At 33.6% G+C, this 22,407-nt stretch overlaps 1 protein-coding gene across 1 annotated transcript in view; it reads left to right on the forward strand.

Annotated features, from left to right (window-relative positions):
• Positions 1 to 483: 483 nt before the first annotated feature.
• LOC120350697 overlaps positions 484 to 22,407 on the forward strand; it is a 29,050-nt gene continuing 7,126 nt past the window's right edge. Inside the window, exons 1-4 of the mRNA XM_039425280.1 lie at positions 484 to 2,057; positions 12,273 to 12,455; positions 13,781 to 14,038; positions 18,130 to 19,035. Coding sequence (XP_039281214.1) covers positions 883 to 2,057; positions 12,273 to 12,455; positions 13,781 to 14,038; positions 18,130 to 19,035 — 2,522 coding nt within the window. The 5' untranslated portion in view covers positions 484 to 882. The remainder of the gene's footprint in view (positions 2,058 to 12,272; positions 12,456 to 13,780; positions 14,039 to 18,129; positions 19,036 to 22,407) is intronic.

The following is a 22,407-nucleotide window of genomic DNA, read 5'->3' on the forward strand; positions in this document are numbered from 1 at the left end:
CCAAAACATTGCACCTTTGAACCACCCAACCCCATTAGCACAAGTGGTAGAAGTGGGTCTTTTGATGTGCTTACTACCCTGAAAAGAACTGTGGAGCTTGAAATTGTTTTTAATCTTTCCCCTCTATACTTTTTTCTTGGTATTCATTGCCTAGACTAGGACTAGCACTAGGAATGAAGAATTTAATCAACTTCAACAATATTTTTGAAGGTTACGTTATTTGTAGTTTTCCTCTATTCGCTCCAATGTCACCAACCTACCTCTATAAATCTGCTTCATCTGAGTTGCAACAAACCCTTTGTATTCACAATTTCACAGAAGAGTTGATCATTTTATGTATCCATTGAAACGTTTATTTTATATCTCCTCAATTTATCCATTAAAATTCAATAAAATTGAATTCAATAATCAATTGCCTGTTGCCTCACTAGTGAACACAGATCAGCTGTAAGGGAATCAGCTGTTGAGTCATAATTTGAAGAACTGAGGAGCACTTCAGTGTCATTGTCAGTAAATAATAATATTACTGATTTGTAAATAATTGTTTATTAATTTGAAGTGGTAATATTAGTGTGGTTTGAATCTAAAAGGTCTATTCAAAATGTTACTTTCATAGTATATAATGTTTAGCTCTCTTCAGAATACTTCCATTTTGTTGTGCTTCCAGAATTTTAGTTTGCTCATGTAAATTTATATTCAAAATGGGTTTGTGTGTAAATAAGCAGGCTAGTGCATACGGCTACATAAACTTCATGATATTTTGCTACATATCCAGCTATGTATTGAGGTAACACTTGAAAATTAGTAGAATAGCTTGCTGTAGAAAACTACGCTGCTGCCTCAACATATTGCATACAGAAAACATAACCTTTCTGTACAAAAATGAACCAGGTACTAGTTTGGAAAGATATTGATAAACTCGAGTTGAGATACGCACCTGACATCACTCCTCCTGACGATTTTATCAAGTTGAGCTGTACTAATAACTATGTGTTTTTACTAGATAAGAGTGGAACCATTTGGTATGGGGAGGTTAGTAATGGAATGTTTTTGACTCTGAATCGATCAGATATCAAAGCTGAGGATATTGCTTGCACTTCAACACACCTGTTTTTTATCACAGAGAATGGGAGAGTGTTCAGAGCTGATGTTAACAATTTAAATACTTATGAAGAAGTGATTTTACATGAGGATGCAAACACCTGTTGTCACGGTTATGTCACTACTAGTCAGCGGATAGCGGTGAAACACATTGAAGCGGGAGGCATGGGTGTTCTATTCCTCTCAGACAGCGGCCAGTTATGGGCAATGGGAGACTATCCACAGTTAGATATATCTTCAGTAGATGGCCCCAAGAAGGTGGCGTTTTTCGAAGGCAGACATGTAATATCTATGGCGTGCGGCAGGGATTTCAATGTGGTTGTAGTTCACAAACGCGACGACCACTGTCCGATCGGTAATATGGATGCGGACGAAGCGGAAGTGTTTATCTCAACTTGTCCACAGTGTGTGAACGAGAATATAATGTCTCCCTTGTCTCCACAATCGTTGACCGATTTGGAAATTAAACGGAAACACTCGAACGATTCCGTGAGTGTGTCGACATCGACTAGTAGAAATATCGATAGCGAGGATAAGAGGAGTGACAACGAGAACACATCGTCCTCGACCGAAGGAGATTCCGTTCACAGAGTGAAGACAAAAGTAGGTAGCGGAGATTTGGACTCGGATAACTCGGACAGCGCTGAAGAAGAGAAGAACGATCGTATGAGCAGGTTACTGATGAATACTGAGGCGGCAAGACAATTTTTCACCCGTCAGCTGTCGTGGATGTCGTCAGGTGGCGAGGAATTGTTGGCAGAGGTGTCGGGACCAACGAAAATCATTAAGAAAAACGTGACAACGATGGCCAGCTATGTTTATGAAGGCGTGAAAACAGTCGGAGATAAGGTGGCCACACTGTCGAGACACGTCAGTGGCGGTTCGGATAATAATAGCGAGTCGTTTGAAGAGTTCCTCACCGATGATCTTAACCCGTCGTCTACGTCTAGTTTGAGGTGAGTGGTAAAAATATACAGCGAGAAACACTTCAAATTTTCAGCTCTGGTTTAAGGCTTTTTGGTACATCTTTTTTATTTAAATTTGATATTCTTTTTCAATATAATTGTCAAGATCATTTTAAGAGTGAGAAAAAGTGACAACTGAAATTTTTAAGTGGTCGAATAAGCGAGTTATGGGTTGTTGAAGTGCTAAACTCCGTTTTCTTTCCAGATCATAAACGGTTTCGAATTTTCCATCGAAGTTTTTTTTTATTACATTCAGTACCGTATAGATTTAGATTTCAGTACCGTATTAGATTTAGTATTTTGTTTTGGGGTGCTGGAAGAATTCATTTGAACACAAACTTAAAAATGCAGAAAAAAGCACTTCGGATTTGGGGGGAGTGGGTCCATCTTTCTCCTGTAAGACCATATTCAAGGCACTCCGACTACTTACAGTTCCAGCGATATGTTCCTTGAAGTTGTTTCATTTGTGTTCAAAAACAAAAATATTTTATGCTAACCGAATTTGTCATACTTATGAAACACGAGGTAAAATACAGGATTATTCCAGTTCCCTATCCATAGACTGACTCTTCTCGAAAAGGGACCGTATTATTCAGGACTTAAGTGTTTTAATTGCATTCCTGAGGATATAAGGCTGTGTAGCAGCTATAAGTTATTTGTTTCAAAGATAATTAGGACACTGGCAGAGGCTTGTCCTTATACCATTGAGGAGTGTTTTAGAGCATTCATGTGACTCCATTCTAAAAATGACATGTTGTATGTTACTTGAGCACCGCTCAGAATTTGTGGCTTCACACAACAAAAATATAACAATAATATATCATTGGCTTTGTTCTAATATGTTTTTTCGCGATTTATGCCAAAATAAACAAGTTATCGAATTTACAAAAAATGTTACTTTTTTATGAACGATATGGGGAATAAAATGTTTTAGTTTGGAAAAATACATTTTTTGAATTTTTAAGAGAAATTCTAATAATATCAGCTATAATATAATAACAATATATAATAACAATATATATATTATAACAATAATATAATATATTATATATATATATAATATATTATATAATAATATAATATATTATAACAATATATAATAATATATAATAACAGCTTTGAGATACCTCAGCTGACTCACGGCTCTGATTGACAAATCCTTCATACCTGGCCCATGTCTTGTACAGAAATGTGCCAGGGGTGATTAGGGAAGCAGAGGCATTTAGTTTGGTAGTGTTTAGGAAGAGGGTGGACAGGTGGCTGTACCAGATTGGTTGGGAAGCTTCAGAAGAACTACTCCAATCTCGTTATGCTTGGTGACCAACACGATTTCAAGGTTTCCAGACAATTGATTGGTATTTATTTTATCATTGATATAACCGATTTGACTGTTTTGCCTTTCTGGTTTATGCTTTTTTTTCATTCTCTCTTCTGAGAATTTCTGGAATCCCTGCCACTGCGGTCTTCAAAAAAATATTGTTATTTCTTCTTTATTTATTCTTTTATCAATCAAGGTATTAAGTATACTTATTCCTACATACATATTCCTACATACTCATTCTTAAATATACATCAGCACATATATTATCTATTTTATAATCAGAATATAAATAATAAATCCATAATATAAGTGTATTCTCTATTATTTACTTCTATGAGCAGATTAAGCTTATTATGTATAAAGTGGAACTCCCCCCCTACACACAGATGGATAGTCTAGTAGGGGGATTCCAAAATATGTTGTATATTGTATTTCTTATTCGTGTATTATGCTTTTGGAAATAAACTGAATTGAATTGAATTGATATAGGCCTTGTCAAAACCGTTTATGATCTGGAAAGAAAACAGAATCTGGAAAGTTAGCACTTCGACAACCCATAACTCGCTTATTAGACCACTTGAAAATTTCAGTTGCCACTTTTCTCACTCTTATAATGATCTTAACAATTATATTGGAAAAGATTATCCAATTTAAATAATAAAAAGTGTACTGAGCAGCCTTAATGAGTAGCAATGATGTTTTTCCAAAGACACCAATAGAATTACCTTCAAATACACCTTTCGAGTTTGAGTGGTAGAGAGGACTTGAAAGTCCTAACTTCGCCTAATAAAGAATTATTACATTTCAATAGAATAGAAACCCGGCCGGGTTGGTCTAGTGGTCAGGAGCGTTACGAACTTCGGACCACTAGCACCAACTAGTTCGTGGGTTCGAATCCCGCCGATGACATGGACGTTTTATCATCTCATCAATTCACCAGCGCCCTTTCCATGTGGGGAAACACCGCACAAGCAGAAAGCTCATGTTGGGTGTGGGCATCATCCGAAATAAAAAAAATTCCCGGACTAGTAATGCGATTTACTTTATAATGTCAGTGAAAAATATAGAAAGGCATTGTTGCCACTTCTAATTTGTCCAGTGTTTTCTATAGTAGACGGCTTTAAAATCATGTTATCTCGATAAATCTAATTTGATATCCATTTTTTATTGTATTTGAAATAATTATATTATAGCCTATTTATTTCATTTCATTTATTCATAGACAATAAATACAATGCAGGCAAAAACAACAAGCATTCGCCCAAAACTGCTTTAAACCTTAATTTGAAATACACACTCTAGAGGTTATGTAAATGATAACATAATTCTCACACTATTTTGAGTTCAAAAATGTATGTTGGCTACTACAATAATTTTGAATTTATCAGATTAACTAATTTTAAAATCTATTATAAATCCAAACAAAAAATCTTCCTTCACAATCACAAAAAAATATTTAAAATTACACTTAGATCCACAGATTATCAAGAAAATATATCTTCTCATAATATTAAAATAAAATATCTTGCTGGTTCATGATATTTTACATGATCTACTAACAATTTGGCATCTCTGCGGAGTAAGAAAAGTAAGCGATAGAACTACCTGCTTTGTCTGATGACAGACAAGGATATCAAATGTTAATCAGGTGTCAATTTTATAACATAAATCTCACTATAGGGAGAATGGCAACGTCGCATTTGAAGGTTCAGTCAAATGTTAGTCACCTCACTATCGGGAGAATGGCAACGTCGCACTCGAATGTTCAGTAAAATTGTAAGTCCGAGTTGAAACCAGTAACAAGCTGGAGAAAACACCATATCAAGTTGAAATTCATTAAGCTATGCATTGAGGATAATAATAAGAGATAGATAAGCCAAGGTAAGGACTTGATTAAGTTACAGGTCTTCCTCAATCGGGAGGCTACTAGACTCCCAACTCTTATCCAAAGCGTTGTGAATTTCGCTAATTCCTTGGTTAAAAAATAAACGTTTTACAAATGGTCAATAATTTTGTCTAACGTTCTGACGAAAGAAATTATAGATAACAACTCATTATAGTATAGTCCAGGCAATGAATGCTCAAAAAAGGGTATAGGGGGAAAAGTTGGGAAGACAATTTTTGACCTCACAGTTCTGTTAAGGGTTGTAAGGAGGTAAACACGTAAAAATTTCTGACTTTGCAGCTTTGTTGAGACTAGTTAGGAGGGTTCCCATTCCTAATTCCCCTTAGCACATGCATTAGGAATGGGGACTTTTCATATGTTCTCCTCCTAACTAGTCTCAACAAAGCTGCAAAGTCAGAAATGTTTACGTGTTCCGTGTTTAGGAGGGTTCCCATTCCTAATTCCCCTTAGCACATGCATTAGGAATGGGGACTTTTCATATGTTCTCCTCCTAACTAGTCTCAACAAAGCTGCAAAGTCAAAAATTTTGTTTAAAATATTCCCTAAAAAATTCCGTTGTCAATTGGTCTATTGTTGCAAAAATAGAGATTTCACACTCAACACTAAAGCTGCTGCAAAAGGTGCCATTTTTTGCACTTCAGGATTTTCATCAAACTCTTTCAAAAAATCAACTTTCTATATTGATTGTTTTTTGATCATTAAATAATATACAATTGTGCCCTTGTACCTTTAGTGCTTTTGCTAATGTTATAGCTGGAAAAACATGCCCTGTAGGAAAATTCGTAAAAGTGTTGAATTATACATCAAATTGAAGAGAATTCAATGCTCTATAAGCTCATAATCAACATGGGTTTTTCCATCGATTTTTAAAAAGTTATAAGAGCAAAAATAGAAAAAAATAATTGGTGGCAAACTTTTTTTTTTAAATTCGACTGAGTCATTGTCAATATTGTAGAACCGTTCCATAATTGAATAAAAACACGTTGTTTTTTTCAAAAATGTCACACCTTCAAAAGCGGATATCTCGAAAACTAGAGGAGATAAAAAGAAAGTTGTACAATGTAAATTGTAGGAAATTATGTAAGCTTTAATTTGTTATATAACATTCAAGTCTTTAAGATACACAGTTTTCGAGTTTTATGCGATAAACCGAAAAATGGTATCTTAAAACCACCCTCACCCCCTTAGCACAGGGGGTAGGGGTGGGGACTTTTGATATGTTTACCTCCTTACTACCCTTAACAGAACTGTGGGGTCAGAAATTGTCTTCCCAACTTTTCCCTCTATAACCTTTCCTTGACTGGACTAGTAAGGAATCTTCGGATATTATTTTTTCCTACAGTACGTTGAAAAGTGACCATTGCTGCACTGATTACAGAACGCAAAGAATCACTTTTCCGCTCTAGTGCGGGAAAAATTTTTCTGCACTCCAGATTTGCAACATGGCAACGCAAAATACTTAGTAGGTTATATGGAGCAACAGTGCAGCAAAATCAAAATGAAGTTGGTAACAGTGACTGGGCTGCTATAGTGAGCAGAGGTGCAACCAAGCACAACGAGCAAATTATTACATTATATATTATAACCAAGGACAACATTTTTATTCAATTTGACAATAAATTAAGGTTTTTATCAATAATAAAATTACACAGAAAAACATTTGATGCATTTCAGGCAATTTTACCCATAATTACCCACTTTTCATATTCAATGGTAACTGTAGGAAAAACTTAATGTGAAATACGTGCGCAAAGTTCCTCTGCTGCACTCAACAAACCATTCCGCCCTCGCCTACGGCTCGGGCGTAAACGTTTCTTTCGGTGCAGCAAACTGTCACTTTGCGCACTAGTTGCACAAATAACTATTCAAATAACTTAATGCATGAAAATATCAATATGTTTGAGAATTTTGAATCAGTACCAGTTGTTATTGTTATCTAATCTGTGCAGCCTATATTCTCCGGCAGCCTATATTTTTCTGCAGTCTATATTGATGTGCTCTGATGATCTATGTTGTACAGGCAGTCTATATTGACTGACACCCATTCAAGCTTTAACATTTTCAGCTCTGTTTCTCAGTCTATTGAACGGAAAGACTTCCTATTTTTCAGTTTATCTGAAACGCAACGCTTATCAAGTTATACAAAAATTACATAGAAACAATGTACTGTTTGAAACTGTGTGTGTTGAACAACATAATATCGACTTACATCAACACATATGATATCGATTATCTCGCCATACTGTATATTGATACTCCTCATGTTATCACATTTTAATAATGACAAAGCAGGATTGACTGATATTATTGAATTTTTAGACAAAATTCAAACAGTGTTTGCTTCACTTATGAAATTTGTTTCAAATTTAAAAATTGTTTCGAAACCTCTCTCAGTAGCTATTACAATTAACTATAGTTTATTTAAACTATATAGACAAAATTCAAACAGTGTTTGCTTCACTTATAAAATTTGTTTCAAATTTAAAAATTGTTTCGAAACCTCTCTCAGTAGCTATTACAATTAACTATAGTTTATTTGAAAATATAATAAAATAATAATTTATGAAAAACACAGTAATATAACAGTATACAGTATATATATATTTTTTTAATATACGTTTGCATCCTTTTGTTCTGCTTTAAATATATATTTTTATTAAATCTTGCAATGTGTGACATATATCTACTCTAGAACATGGTACGCCATAGTGGAGTAGGTCAATTTCCACACAGAAAACTAAACAAGTAGAGGACACATTATAAAAATTTTTTTGTAACTAACTATTGTATGTAATATTGTAATTTATCTAATATTTTGTGTAATTGATGTTGTAGTTTTAGTTTTTTTGGGAATTAAACATTTTATTTTTATTTATTTATTTATTTATATAATTATGTGTATTATATTCACCTGTAAACAGATTGTCTTTCTTCAAGAAGTATCCACTTACTATTATTAGTAAATGAAGCGAATGAAATTAGTAAATAAGTGAATGAAGTATTCACTTACATCCATTAATCTAATCATTACTCCTCCATTGCCGTGTATCAATTTATACAGTTTAAATTTAATTTTATTTTCAATCCTTTACAAACAAAATAAATATCATCAACAGCATTATTATGTTTATATTTTTTCGTGTTTCTGCATTGACTAGCCAAAACATTCACAGCTTATTGTGAATATGACAAAATAGAGAAATAATATCAACTTAATGGAACACCTCAAAAATATGTTGTTATATGTTTTATTAGATATTCCCAAATTTTCTCTCTTATTAGTATTTCTATTCATGTTCATTATAGGCGTAAGTAAGTGGAATTGCTCCAGCATAGAGCTTGCATTGAAACTGTTACTTCTTGTTGTAGGATATTTCTATTTCTCATGTCATATAAATCTCTACGTGCTTTCTCCTCTTCAACTCTCTTTTTTGTTTTTATTCTATTCTAAAAAAATATCCTATCATTCATAGTTTAAAGTATGTGTTAATAGGGTAAATAAATAAACTGAAATAAGCATTTAACCATCCTTGGTTTATTGAAAAATGTTGTTCAAAATTTCAAGTTAATCAGTAGCTTTCTGAGTTGTTGAGAAGGTGATGTTGTGTTCGATATATCCATATTTTATCAAAACGATTAGATATTGTCAAAACCTCTTACTCATTCAAAAATTATTGAGATACTAGTTTCAGTGCTACACCACTGATTATCATCATTATCTATAGCAAACATTCTTCTAGTAGCTAATCATCTCGAGTTTACCAGAGATTGATGATGATGTAACAATTGCAACTAGTATCTCAAATTGTAGTTTTTTCAACAATATTAGATCGTTATTGTTAAATAAGTTTCAATAATCTATTCAATCTCAAATATATTCATCAAGAAAATATAGCCTTTGATGATTTCTCAATAACTTTTCCAATTGAGATGAAATATTTTGTTAGTTCATTATAAATCTAATTAATCAAGTTTTTATTTCTTATAATACCTTACAATTTCCAAAACTAAAACATAGTCATCAAGCAGATATAAGTCTGTGCATTGCTGATAAGGACTGGAACACAACAGAAATTGAATGTAACAATTCTATATCATTAACTAAAAAGTACCCAAATCATAGACATCTGCTACTTAATGATAACAAAACAAAGTTCCTCCATTTTACTTGTAGAAATTCAGAGGTAAAACAAGCTGATAAGGACTGGAACACAACAGAAATTGAATGTAACAATTCTATATCATTAACTAAAAAGTACCCAAATCATAGACATCTGCTACTTAATGATAACAAAACAAAGTTCCTCCATTTTACTTGTAGAAATTCAGAGGTAAAACAACTTAATTCCGTAAATAATAAGGAAGAAATTAAATTTCTAGGTCTCTATCTTGAAAACACACTTAGTTGGTCCGTTCACATTCAAAAAATATGTAAAAAATTAAGCTCAGGAATTTTCGCGCTGTGACGACTAGCAAAAATTTCCAACTTAGAAACGTTAAAAGCAGTATACTTTGCAATGATCCACTCCCACATTTCATATGGAATTGAAATATATGGAGGAACAAGCATCTCAAACTTAAATAGAATACTCCTATTACAAAAAGAAGCAGTAAGAATAATTCTAAATCTTGATAGAGAGCAATCATGCAAGCCATTCTTCAGTAAGTTAAAGTTCAGGACGGTGTACAGCCTGTACATTTATATTATTATTATTATTATTATATTTCTGTTGTGTGAATCCAAAAATTATTGAGATACTAGTTTCAGTGCTACACCACTGATTATCATCATTATCTATAGCAGACTTCTTCTTTTAGCTAATCATCTCGAGTTTACTAGAGATTGATGATGATGTAACAATTGCAACTAGTATCTCAAATTGTAGTTTTTTCAACAATATTAAATAAGTTTCAATATCTATTCATCTCAAATATATTCATCAAGAAAATATAGCCTTTGATGATTTCTCAATAACTTTTCCAATTGAGATGAAATATTTTGTTAGTTCATTATAAATCTAATCAATCAAGTTTTTGATTTCTTATAATACCTTACAATTTCCAAAACTAAAACATAGTCATCAAGCAGATATAAGTCTGTGCATTGCTGATAAGGACTGGAACACAACAGAAATTGAATGTAACAATTCTATATCATTAACTAAAAAGTACCTAATTCATAGACATCTGCTACTTAATGATAACAAAACAAAGTTCCTCCATTTTACTTGTAAAAATTCAGAGGTAAAACAACTTAATTCCGTAAATAATAAGGAAGAATTAAATTTTTAGGTCTATCTTGAAAACACACTTAGTTGGTCCGTTCACATTCAAAAAATATGTAAAAAATTAAGCTCAGGATTTTCGCGCTGTGACGACTAGCAAAAATTTCCAACTTAGAAACGTTAAAAGCAGTGTACTTTGCAATGATCCACTCCCACATTTCATATGGAATTGAAATATATGGAGGAACAAGCATCTCAAACTTAAATAAAATACTCCTATTACAAAAAGAAGCAATAAGAATAATTCTAATCTTGATAGAGAGCAATCATGCAAGCCATTCTTCAGTAAGTTGAAGTTCATGGCGGTGTACAGCCTGTACATTATAGGACAATATTATATATAAAAACTAACGAATCTAGATTGACACGGCAAGATATGCATAATTACAACACAAGAAATAAAAATAATTCTACAATAAAGAAACACAATAAGGAAAAATATAAACGAAGTCCAACGTACATGAGAATAAAATTAATTGGTTGTCTCCCAGGTTGCATAAGACATGCACCTGATGGATCAAAATTCAAGGAATTGCTGAGAGCATATTTGATAGATTTAGCATGCTACAGTATAAACGAGTTTACTGTAAAAAAATGAATTTTATACAGTCACTATTTCTCTTCAGCTTTAAGTTAGTTTTTAGTTTTTGACTTTTTCATGTACATTTTCATGTATGTTTTGAAAAGAAATAAATGATTGATTGAAGCAATCTGGCAACGGTGCTGACTTGTGAAAGGATAAAGCTATCTGCTTTGTCTAATGACAGACAAGGATAGAAAACCAATGATAATCAGGTGCTGACTTTATAATGTGTACCTTACTATTATCTGCCTGTGTAATGTGACAGGCAGATTATATTTTATAATTTACTTTATTTTTATATCTGTAAAAATAAATAATTATTGAATAATATTGAAACGAGAATCTCACAACAGATATAAGGATGTATATAATTTGATGGAATATTTTGATATCTTCCTGTGTAATATAGGGCTGTAATTATAGGGCCCTGTCTTGTTATCTATAACTGTAAAATTTGAAACGTAGATCACTAAAAAATAAAAAAACAATCAAATCAAAATTTTTTTTCACAATACAAACAGTTGAGGGTCCTGCCAAACCCCAAATTTTTTTCGGCGGGTGCCCAGTTACAGGAAAAAATGAGTTACAAAAGATAAATAAACTTAGACAAAATAAATATTACACTTCAAAGATTCTAAGTAAGAAATGAAAGAAAACTAATACAAAATGCAAAAATAAAATAAGAAATATACATCAGATTTTGATACAGAGTTAATAAAAAAGGGAAAAATGAAAATTTATTAGAAAGGAATGAAATAATAAGGAAAAGGGATGAAAATGTCATAGTATATAATAATGTGATGGACTTTTCTTATAACTTGAAATAAATAATCTTTTACTGTCAAAAATATGAAATATTATAACATAAATCATATATATTACATTATATAATATAATCAATCAATATTACATTAGGCCAACATTTAATTCTGTAATGATGAACTTTTCTGACAGTTTTGTCGTTTTGTGTCGTTGCAGGTGTGAATGTTCTTGATGGATTTTTCTTATAATTTTGTCGTTTAGTGTCGTTGCAGTGTCGTTTTGTGTCGTCGCATGTGTGAAAGGTCTTGATGGAATTGTCTGATAATTTTGTCGTTTTGTGTCGTTGCAGGTGTGAATGGTCGTGTAGCGGAGGCTGCAGTGACGTGTCGGGGGCCGACCGGGTGGGGGCAGGGGGCGAAAAACTGGCCCTCTACCTGAGCCGAGGGGCGCGCCTCATCAAGACCGAGGTGTGGGCCTGGGGCGGGGCGCAGCATGGACAACTTGGGTCGGGCGATATTGTGCCCAGGAATAAGTGAGTTCACCTCTAATTTATTTATTCAATGGTACACAAAACACCAATTATCAACTTCTGACGTATCTTCTATTTATACGAGGATCGATCCCGTTTCAGAATCAAGTTACACTATTATTTTATAACTATGTACCTCATCTACTTTGTCTACCCCGGGGTGACATTGTCTCACCTCGCGAAAAAATATTCAAATCAGTTTATTTCCGATCTTTTGGTAGAGAGTTACTGGGAAGGATATTTTTAATATTCTTTTCAAAGAATGGACATTGATATGTCCAAAGCTCCGCCAATTTATGTAGATGCATTACAATATTATCTTGTATAGTTATTCCAAATTGTTTTTTTTTTTCATATCATTGTACAGTTCAATAATTATTTTCTTAGTTTATGTTATGTGAATTCATCTAAAACTTTGCTGTATTGTAAGCTATTGTATAAGTGTGTATAAGCCAGTATATATTGTAATCTACATAAATAAAGTACTCAATCAATCTCTGTTATTCGAAATCGATGTTTAACATTTATCCCCCTAGCACTGATCATTATCGAGGTTGTCAATCGATATCTTGTCGATATATTAGTTGAATTATCGACATAAAACCCAACTGTTTGCTTCATCTTGAGATTTTGCTGTCGGAAAACTTCGTATCAGAAAACTTATTTCTAAAAGACTTATAATATCGGCAAGTACATTTTATTTTTGCAAATCAATAGTTGAACTGATTAGGGTTCTGTTACTAGTTGAATACAAGCATAGAGAAACAATAGCATAAGTAGATATCCCATGGTATAGGGCGTTTATGTCGCAACTTTTACTGTTATCTCAAGCTGATAGTCTACGTAGTTCTTTCCCGTGAAGCTTTATGACGCTGGTAGTCTCTCATATTGTGCCGTTCATACACTCTTACCCGGTCAAAACAGTAAAAATCGACAGTAATCGGCTTGAGATAACAGTGAAAGTTGCGACATAAACGCCCTATACCATGGGATATCTACTTACGCTATATTTACTCTACGATACAAGGTAATTCTTAGGTTTAAATTGGGGTGGTAAAAATTGTGATGATTTGCAGGATATGATGCAAATACAATTCAAAATATCATGTCTTCTACCTAATGAAACAAAAAATATTTGCTTTACTTAGAAGTAAACGTTCTCAATATTCATTTTTTGCTGATTCTGCAGCTGGAGCCTCTTCCAAGAACCTGCCAATACAACATTTTTAGACCTCAGCTGATCTGTGTAGTAAATTTGAACATCTTCTCTCAATTAGTTCTTGCAAAATGCAGTTTTTTACGTTTTATGTCTTCTGATATTTTCACAGACCGGTGATTGTGTCTTCGCTGATGCACGTGGGCGCAATGCGCGTGGAGTGCGGCTGGTCGCACTGCGCATGCGTGACGCTGACAGGCCGCTGTGCACTGTGGGGTCGTAACGACCTGGGGCAGATCTGTGACCTGACCAAGGGCAGCGACCAGTCCTCGCCCCATGTGTGGGGCCACACCTCGCAGGCGGTCACTGGGGCAAGGCACACCCTGCTGCTGGCCCCTGATAGCACCCTGCACTGGCTTGGCAAGCACAGGTTAGGTTAGGTTAGGTTAGGTTGGATTAGGTTAGGTTATCTCTTCTCCATTTTCTGTAAACAGACATAAAGTGACTCGTTCTTTGTGGCTTATCATCCACACCTATCGTCAATTTAGTGCGTATTCAGAAGTATGGCTATAGTCTGTGTAAAATAAGTTGAGACTTGGCAGTCCATCCGAAGAAATTACAAGTTGCCAATTCGTGTAAAATTGTACCTTTCTCAAATTTCCAATTCAACGTCGGAATTGGATGTAGAATATCATCCCCGATATCCTAGTAAAGCTGAAAAAGTTTCAGGGTTGAAGGATTAAAAGGAAATTCAACTTTTATGATAAAATATTGGAATCATTGCGAAGATTTGTTTTTCTTTTTTAATATCACTTCTATCAGAATCATTGGGCATCGTAATGCGTAGAAATTTTATATCAAACTAGCCGTCAGGCTTGCTTCGCTCGCCATAGCCGTCTGGCCAGGGGGCTCCGCCCCCTGGATCCCCGTCTGGATCGTACAAAAATGAGATCAGCGGGCTCACTTCGATCGCCTGCATTTTTCATCTGAACATGCTTCATTCCATCAGAAAGTCAAAATACTGAGAAAACGCAGAAATGCTGAGAAAAACGTTGTAAAACGCTGATTTTGGGCCTATCTTTGATGACATATTGAAGTCACCTCATCACAATTTTTTTAGACCCTAGCTAAACCTCTGTACCAAATTTGAAAATTTTCTGTCTATTACTTGAAGAAATAACTGAGAATACGAAAAAAACGCAAATTTTGGGTGTATCTTTGGCGTTATTTCAAATTCCTTCCAACACAACATTATTACACCCCAGCTGAGCTTCTGTAGTAAATTTGAACATTTTCTGTTCATTTGTTCTCGATAAAGCTGAGAAAGCGCAAAAAACGCTGGAAAACGCAGACTTTGGGCGTATCTGTGAACATTTCTTCAAATCCGTTCTTAGTGCGCCTCTAAAGGACCAACTGAACATATCTACCAATTTGAACGTTTTTGGTCCGGTAGATTTTTAGTTCTGCGAGTGAGTGAATCAGTCCGCTTTTATATATAGATTAACGGGGAGTATGTCTCCTTTCTATTGGTGTCTGGATCATTTCATCCGACCCATAGTTATTTTTTAATTAATTATTATGTTCTTCAATGTCGAGACATTTTGAGCAGAAAACATGAAGTTCTCGACATGCTGGAAACGTTTTTGCTTTGAAAGATAAGTGGGTGGTGAAAGTGAGAAAGTTTCTCAGAAATAATTGAAATTAATTTTTCTTCGCGATTTTTCCAATTTGGACCAAGTCTCAACTTATTTTACACAAACTATAATAGAAGTATACACTAGCAATGGTCATATCGTAAACAATCAAGCTAAAATACAAAAATACAAGAATCATTTTTAAATTGATTGAGTCAATTTGTCAGATTTATGAAATCATTAAAATTTAGATACTCATCTGTTTAGTAAAATCCTCAAACCTTAAGCCATCCAGCAATAGTTCTTTGAAAAATGTTCAGCGGCAACAATCTAATGGATAAAAGCAGCTTGTTTTACAGTTTACATTGTACATAACTGTGGCTTTTCAATGTTTTACTTAGTTCAACACTTGGTGATACCAAGTCATATCTGATTGTATGCTATGAGATGATGTGGTATTCCTCCAGAATTGAAAGAATAAGACGTTGGTATTGTCAATACCACTTTAATTTATTCGAAAATTATTTCATATTACAGAACCAGGTTTCATGGTAATACCTACCACATCTTCAGCTGAAGATGAGAATAAAACAATTACATAGGCCTAATAATATTCTTAACAATCCAAGAATAAGACGTTGATGTTGTCAATACCACTTTAATTTATTCGAAAATTAATTCATATTACAGAACCAGCTGAACTCAGCTGTATGTATTACCATGAAAACTGGGGCCTGTTTCATAAAACCCTTGTAATACAGGGCCTTTATTACAGGACTTATAAATTAAAATTTGCTATCCTGTAAAATTATGTTTCATAAAAATAATTCTACACTTGTAAAATCACCTGTAATATTCGCCTGTATCACAGTTCCTTTATTTTGAATTTATCTGAACAAAGTGCTACTTAAGATGTTTTGGTGGAAAATCCACATTATCAAATTTCTGACGATGGACAGATTGCATTCATGCTGGAAAATAACTTTGTTAATGATAAATAGTTGAGAAATTATAATAACTACTCAACTTAAATAACTTATTATAATAGTTATGTGAGTAGTAATGGTTCAAAAAAAGTTAATTATCGAATGTTAATAATTAAATTAACGACATAATTTAATTTGTTTAATAAAAAACATAAAACATTATGGACGTACGTTTCTGAATATTTCCAATAACGGTTTATTGAGGAAAGCTTAATCTAAACCGTTCATAATATTGATAAGTTTCCTGCATCATATTGTAAGAGATTCTGTCCTTGAAAATTCTTTGCCTACGAATAATAACATAGTCATCTTTACCAGAACTAGAACTACTACCTTCATCCATTTTAACACGTTGCCTTCTCAACAAAATGTCGCTTTTCAAGATTCTACCTACACTTGTAAAAGTTTTAGGATGGTCTAAACAATGATAAATTATTCAACATCTTACAGGCCCAGTAATACAGGAAGTTTCTTTTTATGAAACACAACTATGATAAAGTCCTGTATTATTTACTTGTAATACAGGCAAATGTGTTGTAAATTGTTTTACAGGGAAAATGTTTATGAAAACACAAACTTCTAATTTACCTGTAATACAGGAACTTTTCCTGTATTACAGGACTTGTAACTTCTATGAAACAGGCCCCTGGTTCTGTAATATGAATTAATTTTAATAATTAAAGTGGTATTGACAACATCAAAGTCTTATTCTTTCAACAAGTCATATCTATGTCTTGTATGAAATGTATGAACAGTATAATTGGAAGTGAATTAATAATTGGATTTATAATTTTTGATTTATTTTTTTATTATTTTTTTTTATAATTGGATTTATATTTTCCTTGACATGCATGAAGTTTTGAAAAATCAAAATACATGCCAAAGTCTTTTTTTTAGATTTGTTAGATAAGTTCTACATGATACATCGTTTTTATATTACAAATTGTTCTGATAGCTTGTTTTTGCCAAATGAAAGCTTTTTTGCAGCACTGTAATTACCCCACAGACGTGCACCTTAACATAAATGAACATGGTAAAGGCCAAAATATGTAGTGACTAATACCTCATTATTCACTCAGTTTCTTAATTTCCGCAAGATGAAAATTACTTGAGAACTGGTGAGTCCAGATCAGAAAACAGCACTCAATATACATAATGGATGTTTTTAGCACTGATTTACTACAGTGTTCGTATTTTGGGTGGCGTTTGGTCAGATATATAATGACATCCAAAAGCAGTTTTCAATTCAGATTTCCATGAAGATTTTTTCCTTAATATTCTCAGACTTCTCTCCAAATACAAATATTTTTCTCTGTTATGGAAATTGAACAAGCTTCCATATTGAACATAGTCTTGTATTGAACATAAATAGAAAGACTTGAGGTAGTTTCTGAGAAAAAATAACACTTATAATAATGAAAAAATATTCCTGCAAAGGTGAAATCTGAGGTCGATGCTGTGCCACTACATTGATATAAATTGATCTATATTTAAAAAATTTAAAAAAATAAGTCTTGGACTCTTTGACAAAACAGTCCACAGTTCAAAATTACCGCCCCACTAAGTATCAACCAACCCCCACCACAACCTATTCCTCCACCTTCATCCCTTACCACACATAACCTTGACATTAGAGTAAATTCCCACAGTCTGATGATGACCAACAACAGGTCGAAACGATCGTCTCTACCAAAGTAAGTGCATTTTCACTCCAAAAGTGTTTTTTCTTATTCAAGTTTAATTAATTTTTGAGCTAATCAATATGGAACTATAAATTAGTCATTGAAACTGTGATAATGTTAAGGAAAATAAAATAACTTTTACATCTGAAACATATGTAAGGATATTACACAATGTATTGTTGGGTATAATGTGAATAATATTTAATTATTTTGTTGCAGGCCCGAAACACTGAACAGCAACAACACAGAACTTGACATATCAGAGTACATCTCAGATGGCAAGTACACCAATGACTCCTCCTCTATGACAACAGATGGCGAAAGCGAAACACCTGTGAACCATAACAAAGAAAACAACACCACTGTGAGCTCTATAACGTCAACAAAAGGAGAAAACAACATACATGTCACATCAATAGTCGAAAACAACACGTCTGTAAACTCTTTGTCAGAAAACAACGTAACTGTGACGTCAAAAAATGGAGAAAACAGCACAACTGTGAACTGTTCGTACTCAAGAGAAGAAAACAACATAGCTGTGAACTGTGTGGGAGAAAATAACACATCTGTGGCTTCATCTGGAATGGGAAACAAGGTTCCAGAGGCAAAAGAAAGCAGAGCATTTGGTGTGATGTCATCTAGGGGAGAAAGCAACATATGTGTGAACGGTGCTTCATCGAGGGGAGAAAGCAACACAACTGTGAACTGTGTGACGTCATCAATGGGAGAAAGCGACATCGTTGTGAATTCAAGAGGAGTAAGTAACAATTGTGTGACGTCATCTAGTAAGGCAACTGTTAACTGTGTGACGTCATCAAGGGGAGAAAGCAACATCGCTGTGAATTCAAGAGGAGAAAATAACAAAACTGTGAACTCGAGAGGAGAAAACAACACAACTGTGAACTGTGTGACGTCAGCAAGGGTGCCAATCCGAGTGCTGAGCTCTGGTGACGTGAGCATGTGCATTGTGGGTCGTCCGCCGATGACGTCAGACCTCAAACTGAATTCGGACCTGGCGAACGAGCAGTGCTTCCTCGAGGAGATGGTCAGCTTCCACTCGACCATTGTGCGGCCACTCTCACGGCGGTCGTGTATCGATGACATTGTTGCCAACCTCTGTTCCAGGTGAGTTTTTACTAGCACTAGTAGCTCTGTGAGCAGTAGACCTCGCGCAGTTATCTCTAACAGGTATGATTGTCGATACGCCAACCCATCGGAAAACAGAAAATATTATGTCCCTTCGTGTCGTCTCGTGTCGGGGGGAATCGGTATAAGTAGCTGTAAAAAAATTCTTAGTATTTTTATTTGATATAAAATATCGGGGCACCGAGCTTCGCTCGTTATTTTTTTATTGACTTTTGATAAACCGAACACAATTCTTTAACCCTTGGACTACCAACCTTCTTCACATACACGAAATACCAACTGGGGTAACTGGGTCACCCCAACAAGATTTCTGTTTTATATCTTTATTCTATATTTTTTCCATTAATTTATCTATGAAATGCATTACAAAAGCTTTTAATATAATTAAAAATAAATTTCTTTTGTTGAAAAATATGTTTTCAATCAAAAACTGACAGGACAAAAAAATTGAGCATTCTATCAATAGATGTAGGGGAAATGTTGTCAAATAATTAAATTATGGCTATAGAGAAGCAATTTTTTCAATTTAGATTTCAAGTGATCATTATGAATCAGTTTGGCGAAAAAATGATAATTGGACATTAAATTTATATCTTATATATTCCGATAATGGATGGAATATACCAAAAAATTGCATGACATGGAATACCAAGCGGGGTAATAGAGTTACCCCAAGGATAAATTTGCTAATAATTGAAAAAATGAGAGGAATGAAATGATTTTATGAGAAAAAACAACTAAAGTGATATGTTTTGAACAATTACTCAAGGTTTCAATGAAATACAACAACATTATCTACAAAAAAATGGGGAAAATGTGGGTTGGGGTAGTCCAATTACCCCGCTTGGTAGTGGAAGGGTTAAAATGATTGGGGAAGTACTAATAGGCACAGCCCAAAACTGTTTTTCCCGAATTTTGATTTAAAACCTATAAATAGTCCAGAAAGTAGATTATGTTCCATACACTTGAATTCAGGTTCAATTTTTTGTTCAAACATTTGAAAACAAAAAAATTATATGAATATAAAGAAAATAAAAATCTCAGTACCCTTTTTTTAAAATATTTTATCACAACATGTTTTGGTCATTTATGCCATTTTCAAGTGATATGAATTAAATAAATAAATACTACTGGAAGATTCTTATTTTGATCATATGTTAGTGTATTCATATGTTTTTATGAACCATTTTTGATAGAATCATGCGAATTTAAACCCAAAATTTACAGTCCTAGTTCATAAAAACATATGAATACACTAACATATTATGATCGAAATAAGAATCTTCCAGTAGTATTTATTTATTTAATTCACATCACTTGAAAATCGATTTGATCAACATAATCTGATTTGTTGACATGACATGATAATCCTCCTAAACTAGAGTATATCATAATTTTCAAAGTTGATCATTATTTGACAATTTCAAGTGATTAGTGAGTGTTATTTTGTTATTCAATTGGTTTGTATATAATCTAAATTATAATTTTTTTTTATTTATCTCTTTCCTGTATAGGGCTACTTGTATATGAATATAAAGAAAATAAAAATCTCAGTACCTTTTTTTAAAATATTTTATCACAACATGTTTCGTTCATTTATGCCATTTTCAAGTGATATGAATAAATAAATACTACTGGAAGATTCTTATTTTATGAACTAGGACTGTAAATTTTGGGTTTAAATTCGCATGATTCTATCAAAAATGGTTCATAAAAACATATGAATACACAAACATATGATCAAAATAAGAATCTTCCAGTAGTATTTATTTAATTCATATCACTTGAAAATGGCATAAATGAACGAAACATGTTGTGATAAAATATTTTAAAAAAAGGGTACTGAGATTTTTATTTTCTTTATATTCATATAACAAGTAGCCCTATACAGGAAAGAGATAAATAAAAATTATAATTTAGATTATATACAAACCAAATTGATAACAAAATAACACTCACTAATCACTTGAAATTGTCAAAAATGATCAACTTTGAAAATTATGATATACTCTAGTTTAGGAGGATTATCATGTCATGTCAACAAATCAGATTATGTTGATCAAATCAATTAAAATTGTCTAGCTAGATACAATTTCTTCGCTGATTGATTATGATTACACAGCTGGAATAATTCTGTCTCTCTCCCACACAGGCACACGCATCTTCTGTTATCGAGAGACGACGAAATTATCATCTGTTTTCCAAGGATGAATTATTCTTTTAATGACGTTCAGCGAGTTTTCCAAAGAATGAGATCTAGTGCAATCGAATCTTTATATAATAAAACTACTATGTTCCAAATTTAGTGAAAATCGTTAGAGCAGTTTTCGAGATCCGTAAAACAAATAACCAGATATATATCGCTTAATATAATAGGATAATTACCACAATATCAACTTCTCAACTACACAAAAAGTGGCTGTAAAACGGTTATTGTTTGATTGGTATCGCTTATCGACAATCAGAGGTGTAGACTGGTGAAGGGTAACCGTCCACTGGAACCGCATTCAACCAATCCGTTCGGCCGTTGGATCGGACGAATCTGCCGGCCGTTAATTCGGCCGAATATGGTCGTCCATTGGAACCATTTACGTCAGTCTAGTTCAGTAGTTGGCTGAACTATTGAACAAATATTGAATTAAGTACTATCATAGTCACCAAAATTTTTCATAAACAATGATTATATTGAGATTTTGAAAATTGAATAAACAAAATATCCACTAAATTAGTTATTCATTATCAAGCAATCTTTGTTCACAGATTCCTGTGAATATCACGACGATGATATTTTTTGTCAAGAACATGTTCTTGAACCAAACTTATCAACTTTTCATTCACTTATCAACTTTATAAAATAGAGCAACTTCATAAAAGAAAAACAAACAAGACTGTGAAACAATTTAAGGTTAGAAACACTTTGTTGTCTCAGCTCGACTAGTTAGTTCGGCCGGGTAGAGCCGGAAAATCCCTTTCAATTCGGATCAAAAAATTGATCGGCCGTGCACGGCCGTATGAACCTGTTGCAATGGACGAGCATCTATTCCTTTCTTTGTTGGGGGATCGTTCGGACGAGTTCGGCAGTTTTCGGCCGATGCTAGTTCGGACGAGAATGGTTCTAGTGGACGGCCCACGTAAAGCAGCTAAGAATAGAATTGTGAGTGACTCTGGGAGAAGAACTGAATATTTTTATTTTCGGGCTAGGCCTGAAACTGATAATTCATGTTTTAGAGACGAGAGTCTATTGTTTATTGTTTTTGAAGGGACGGATTCAAGGATCCAAAGGTTCAAAGTCGACCGAAGCTTATTGTGTTCCCAAGTAGTATGTTAGTTAGGCAAACCAATACCTATGTC

Source organism: Nilaparvata lugens, chromosome 3 (genome assembly GCF_014356525.2).
Source record: "Nilaparvata lugens isolate BPH chromosome 3, ASM1435652v1, whole genome shotgun sequence".
Taxonomy (NCBI): Eukaryota; Metazoa; Arthropoda; class Insecta; order Hemiptera; family Delphacidae; genus Nilaparvata; species Nilaparvata lugens.